Source organism: Sinocyclocheilus grahami, unplaced genomic scaffold, assembly GCF_001515645.1.
Source record: "Sinocyclocheilus grahami isolate Dianchi unplaced genomic scaffold, SAMN03320097.WGS_v1.1 scaffold440.1, whole genome shotgun sequence".
Lineage (NCBI taxonomy): Eukaryota > Metazoa > Chordata > Actinopteri > Cypriniformes > Cyprinidae > Sinocyclocheilus > Sinocyclocheilus grahami.
This window is the reverse complement of record NW_015505619.1, coordinates 220,799-226,826: the sequence shown is the minus strand read 5'-3', so window position 1 is coordinate 226,826 and position 6,028 is coordinate 220,799. Positions and strand designations below refer to the sequence as shown.

Here is a 6,028-nt window from a genome sequence, read left to right as displayed (position 1 = left end):
AGTGAGTGGAGCTAAAACTGCATATGAATCTGGCAATGTTTTATTACGTTTTATTGTTGTACATAACACGGCAGTTCGGAATTAAATGTCTGGTGTGTGGCACTAAAAGGTAATGCTCTATCATGACTAAAAATTATGTAACAGTTACACTAAACACTACCCTAAACTAATGGCATTTACAAGAGTAAACAAAAAATAAAAATGCATTTTTTTAAGCAGCCATGTAATTTTAGCTTGTGTCTACAAGTTTTGAGCTGTTTTATTCCAACTTATACCCAAGCACACCACAAGTGCAATGCTGTACCAGGTGAGCTACTAAGCAAGTTTACTACACCAGAAAAGCCTAGATGTGGAGATGGGTTTGTGATGTAAACGTCAAAATGTGTATATACAGTGGGTACGGAAAGTATTCAGACCCCCTTAAATTTTTCACTCTTTGTTATATTGCAGCCATTTGCTAAAATCATTTAAGTAATTTTTTTTTCCTCATTAATGTACACACAGTACCCCATATTGACAGAAAAACACAGAATTGTTGACATTTTTGCAGATTTATTAAAAAAGAAAAACTGAAATATCACATGGTCCTAAGTATTCAGACCCTTTGCTGTGACACTCATATATTTAACTCAGGTGCTGTCCATTTCTTCTGATCATCCTTGAGATGGTTCTACACCTTCATTTGAGTCCAGCTGTGTTTGATTATACTGATTGGACTTGATTAGGAAAGCCACACACCTGTCTATATAAGACCTTACAGCTCACAGTGCATGTCAGAGCAAATATCATTGAATTCAGTGATGTCATTGTCCAGCTCATTTCAGTTTAAATAGTATCTGTGCAATCAAGTCAACGATATCACTGGAAATTAAGTGTCCCCAACTAAGCAAGCCAGAGGCGACAGCGGCAAGGAACCAAAACTCCATCGGTGACAGAATGGAGAAAAAACCTTGGGAGAAACCAGGCTCAGTCGGGGGGCCAGTTCTCCTCTGACCAGACGAACCAGCAGTACAGAAAAATCAATATAAGACGTAATAAAACAGACGATGAATAATATTAACAGCAATTATTATATGATGCAATCAAACTTATAGCAAAATGTGGTAGTTCTTAGAGCTGGCCGTCCGGCCAAACTGAGCTATCGGGGGAGAAGAGCCTTGGTGAGAGAGGTAAAGAAGAACCCAAAGATCACTGTGGCTGCGCTCCAGAGATGCAGTCGGGGGATGGGAGAAAGTTGTAGAAAGTCATCACTGCAGCCCTCCACCAGTCGGGGCTTTATGTCAGAGTGGCCAGACGGAAGCCTCTCCTCAGTGCAAGACACATGAAAGCCTGCATGGAGTTTGCTAAAAAACACCTGAATAAGATTCTCTGGTCTGATGAGACCAAGATAGAACTTTTTGGCCTTAATTCTAAGCGGTATGTGTGGAGAAAACCAGGCACTGCTCATCACCTGTCCAATACAGTCTCAACAGTGAAGCATGGTGGTGGCAGCATCATGCTGTGGGGGTGTTTTTCAGCTGCAGGGACAGGATGACTGGTTGCAATCGAGGGAAAGATGGATGCAGTACAGGGATATCCTGGACGAAAACTTTCTCCAGAGTGCTCAGGACCTCAGACTGGGCTGAAGGTTTACCTTCCAACAAGACAATGACCCTAAGCACACAGCTAAAATAACGAAGGAGTGGCTTCACAACAACTCTGTGACTGTTCTTGAATGGCCCAGCCAGAGCCCTGACTTAAACTCAATTGAGCATCTCTGGAGAGACCTAATAATGGCTGTCCACCAACGTTTACCATCCAACCTGACAGAACTGGAGAGGATCTGCAAGGAGGAATGGCAGAGGATCCCCAAATCCAGGTGTGAAAAACTTGTTGCATCTTTCCCAAAAAGACTCATGGCTGTATTAGATCAAAAGGGTGCTTCTACTAAATACTGAGCAAAGGGTCTGAATACTTAGGACCATGTGATATTTCAGTTTTTCTTTTTTAATAAATCTGCAAAAATGTCAACAATTCTGCGTTTTTCTGTCAATATGGGGTGCTGTGTGTACATTAATGAGGAAAAAAATTAACTTAAATGATTTTAGCAAATGGCTGCAATATAACAAAGAGTGAAAAATTTAAGGGGGTCTGAATACTTTCCGTACCCACTGTATATATATATATTCAAATCATGCACTATGCTAAAATTGTCATAACAGTTTTGTACAAGAAACCGCATGAAAATGAGTCTTTATTAATTGATAATTTGCCCTTTAATCATAATTTTGAAAGGGAAAGGGAATAAAAGTTGTTGGTTTTTTATTGTCTGGTTTTTTAAGCCCTTTTTTTTCAAATCAGCCTAGGTTGCTAAAACCTCTGATTAATATGTCTATCATCTAATTAGTCAAAAAAGAATGATTGTTTTCAAAAATGGTTTCCAAACAATGCTACCATCTACTATTGGTTAGTCAAAACAAATAGCCCCACCCTAAACTTGTGCCATTGAGTCAGTGTTGCCATGCAGGAAGAGTGAGGAATTTTAAGCTAATCTCAAGCAAATGAGTGCCCTTTCCAGTTTATATTCAGTTGTATTTGCATTTTAAACGAAGATAGTAAGTATTGTAACATTTTAAATATTATACATTTCACATTTCCTAAAGGCTCTAAGTTATTTACCCAAATGACTGCTTATCAGACTTTTTTTTCTGTAACCATATTCTTTTTCTTGTAGGAATGAACCTGAGCTGATGACCACAGATGTTCATATTATGGCATTTTTATAGCACCTAATGTAATGTTTGAGTAAACGGATGACACGTGGAGTCCTGACTGAACTACTCTGGAAATTACTCTGACTACCTGAACAAAAATCTCCAAACTTTCCTGTTTCAGAAGCTAACAATGTTGCTCACTGCCCTGCGCTGGGTGGTACTGGTGGCCTTCATCGCACTGACTATTTGTGGAAACGTGCTGGTTTGTCTGGCTGTGGCCACCAGTCGGCGTCTGCACCAGATTAGTAGCTGTTTTATACTCTCACTGGCTGTGACAGACCTGCTGCTGGGTTTGCTGGTACTTCCACTCTCTGCCATGCTGGAATTACACAATGGGAGATGGCTTCTCGGGGGTGTTTTTTGCAATATCTACATCTCTCTGGATGTGATGCTCTGCAGTGCTTCAATCCTCACCCTACTGGCCATTAGTGTTGATCGTTACCTTGTCATTTCTAACCCTTTCTGCTATCCCAGGAGGGTCACACCTCGTCGGGTGGGGATCACTCTGACTGCGATCTGGACGTGCTCTCTGGCAGTGTCCTTTGTGTCTATTAACCTAGGCTGGAACGCACCTGACTTCAGAGTACAGAACCTGGACTGGGACATGTGGGATGAAGGAGAGGAAGGCAGGACCTGCCGCTATGAATGGAGTAATAATTATGTGCTGCTGAAAGCCTTTTTAATCTTCTACCTCCCTCTGCTGGTCATGTGTGGAATGTACCATCGTATATTCTGTGTTGCACGTGAACAGGTATGTTTCTCCAAGTCAATGACATGACAGTGATTGCGAGGTAGGTAAATGAATGAATAAATTAATAAATTAAATTTAGAATAAGGTTTATTATTATCTCATCTGTACACCCACTACATCTTTTCCCTCAGAAAAAGAAAGATGCAATGTTCCCTTTATCACTCTCTCTTCATGTCTCACTTTTAGGTGCGGCGTATACGTGCAACCACTCCTTCATTTGCGCAGGCTGCAAACGCAGTTGCCACTGCACGGGAACACAAAGCCACGGTGACCCTGGCCGCAGTGCTTGGTGCCTTTGTCATTTGTTGGTTTCCCTATTTCACCTACTTCACATGCATGGGTATGTGGGCAGAGACCCACCCAAACAAACTGACCCACTCTATTGTTCTTTGGTTGGGATACCTCAACTCTGCTCTGAATCCTATTCTTTACCCAGCCTTAAACCGGGATTTCCGTCGGGCATGCGGACAGCTGCTCTGCTGTAGACGTAGCAATCAGGGGGAACTGCCGTTTGTCCACCCCTTTTAAATGAACAGATTCATATATTTTGCACCAGTAATGAAAACTCACCTGGACTGACCTGAACTCATCTCACACTGCAGTGAATACATATTTCATCAAGTATGCTAAAAAAAACATTGATAAGAATGGCTTGCTGGAGATTGATCAATAACAATATCAGACTCAACAATATACAAATGTAACTTAAAATTCCTAAATGTATTATGGGTAAAAAATACATAATACTGCTCTGATAATGTTCAGGACATGAATTTTCCTTAACCTATTGAATCTATGGCTATGCCGTTCTATGCAATACTTAAAAAGTAAGTAAGTAAGAATGTAAAACCATCCGTTTTCAGTTTGAGAACATCCTTGTTATCATAATGCAGTCTATAGAGTATGATAAAATGGTTGCATCTAATTTAAAGGATCTCTGGCAATGTACATTTTTCATATAACATGAAAACTGTAAGAATTTGTAAATCACTTTAGGGTTATTATTACATATTACATTACATTACAAAAACAATATTAAGCCATATTAAGAAATTAACTGCAGTGCATAAATTCTGGTTGATGAGGAGATAAATTAACAAAGTCACATTACCTCATTGCATACTGTCAAACCAAAACACCTTTAACACAAATGTGCATTTTATGTGTTTTCTCATACTTTATATATATATATTTTTTGCATATCAGAAGTTTTTACATTCATTTTCATACATTTAAAATATTTTTCGAGAAGTAGCATTGTATAACGTTGTAGTGTTTCACAATGTTGTCTGGGTACTTAATCAATTACATACATTTTCACTAGTCAAAAGCTGTGAATGATTTCAAAAATAGTGTTGCCCTTCTGCCCATCACTGAAAGTTGAATAAAAATAGATTGTAACTGCATGGCAATAATGCACATTAATTCATCTCAATTCTGATTGAACTAAACTGTAAAATTTCATTTTTTCTGGAATGTGATTAAGTATTCTGGGTAAGCTTGCACATCATTGAAGACCACAAACATGGATGGGTTTTTAGTTTTATCTGTCACACTGTCATAAAGATGAACACCTTTTGAACTCCTTTTTGGAGGAGTACGAAGGCCTTTTTTTCCTTTAGTGAATTCACCAACAAGCACTTTGGCGAGGTACATGCGTTTGTGTCCGTTGGCATCAGCTTTACAGTAGCCTTTTGCTGAGTAACACGGGTCCACAGCAAAATATGTACCATTCCCATACATGGCTCCTAATAACAGAAACAAATAATCCTAAATACAAACACAACACTTTTTATTCGGAAAAGATTATGGTATATGTTAACTATACCATTCATGCCAGCAAAGCTGCGATTGAACCCCTGATTGTTTATCTGATCGGTCGTATGAGGGCCAGTTCCATGGAAGAGACACTTTTCATTGTTTTTGTGCTTGTTTTTGTCTTCCAGTTCCTCCTTTTTGATCATGTAGTTTCTCCAAAGTGCGCAGTTCTGGACTCGTTCAATCTGTGCAGAACACAAAAATAAACATTCTGCTTAAGCAATCATTACATGACGGTACAAAATTACTGTGATTAGTTGTATAAGTTTGGGTCAAATACATGTAATAGACGTACTTTAATGATGTTGCTGGATAGTCCAGTTTTTCTGAACTCTTTTTCCACATCTGTAAATTCCTGTGAGCCTGCTTTGAGTTCTATAAGAACAACTGACTGTCCTTTCATGTCCTCCCAGTTTGAAGGCAAAGAAGCTGAAAAAGTTAAATAAATAAATATTTGTTTTGGTGACCTTTTATTCATAACTACGATGTTTCATGTGCATTTGTATTTCTCAGCTTTCAGTTGTACTCTCTTTAGTTCAATTCGTTTTCCTCCTCTTGTGGCCACTTTGTAAACTATGTCTGCATTATACACTTCACTGTTAATCTTGATTTGCACAGAAGTCGTTTGGGAGATGAAGGCTTCTTCCAAGTCGCAGTTGGTGAAAGGATCAAATGGTTTAAATTTGCGACCACTTTGATATTGCCA

The 6,028-nt window shown here is 39.0% G+C and overlaps 2 protein-coding genes across 2 annotated transcripts; one reads left to right on the top strand and one right to left on the bottom strand.

Annotated features, from left to right (window-relative positions):
* Positions 1-2,883: 2,883 nt before the first annotated feature.
* On the top strand, positions 2,884-4,049 carry LOC107552049 (histamine H2 receptor-like). The gene is made up of 2 exons (XM_016233851.1): positions 2,884-3,504; positions 3,691-4,049. The coding sequence occupies exons 1-2, from the start codon at positions 2,884-2,886 to the stop codon at positions 4,030-4,032; spliced, it is 963 nt and encodes a 320-aa protein (XP_016089337.1). The 3' UTR covers positions 4,033-4,049.
* A 658-nt stretch (positions 4,050-4,707) lies between these two features.
* LOC107552002 (poly [ADP-ribose] polymerase 15-like) lies at positions 4,708-5,725 on the bottom strand. Its single transcript, XM_016233814.1, has 3 exons — positions 5,618-5,725; positions 5,333-5,507; positions 4,708-5,252 (listed from the first exon to the last, which is right to left on the bottom strand). The coding sequence occupies exons 1-3, from the start codon at positions 5,723-5,725 to the stop codon at positions 4,966-4,968; spliced, it is 570 nt and encodes a 189-aa protein (XP_016089300.1). The 3' UTR covers positions 4,708-4,965.
* Positions 5,726-6,028: the final 303 nt, after the last annotated feature.

Coding starts and splice junctions, on each gene's coding strand:
- LOC107552002 (XM_016233814.1), bottom strand. CDS start 5,725: ATGAAAGGACAGTCAGTTGTTCTTATAGAACTCAAAGCAGGCTCACAG. Junction 5,508..5,617: donor TATCCAGCAACATCATTAAA/GTACGTCTATTA, acceptor TGTTCTGCACAG/ATTGAACGAGTCCAGAACTG. Junction 5,253..5,332: donor CAGCTTTGCTGGCATGAATG/GTATAGTTAACA, acceptor TTCTGTTATTAG/GAGCCATGTATGGGAATGGT.
- LOC107552049 (XM_016233851.1), top strand. CDS start 2,884: ATGTTGCTCACTGCCCTGCGCTGGGTGGTACTGGTGGCCTTCATCGCA. Junction 3,505..3,690: donor TCTGTGTTGCACGTGAACAG/GTATGTTTCTCC, acceptor TCTCACTTTTAG/GTGCGGCGTATACGTGCAAC.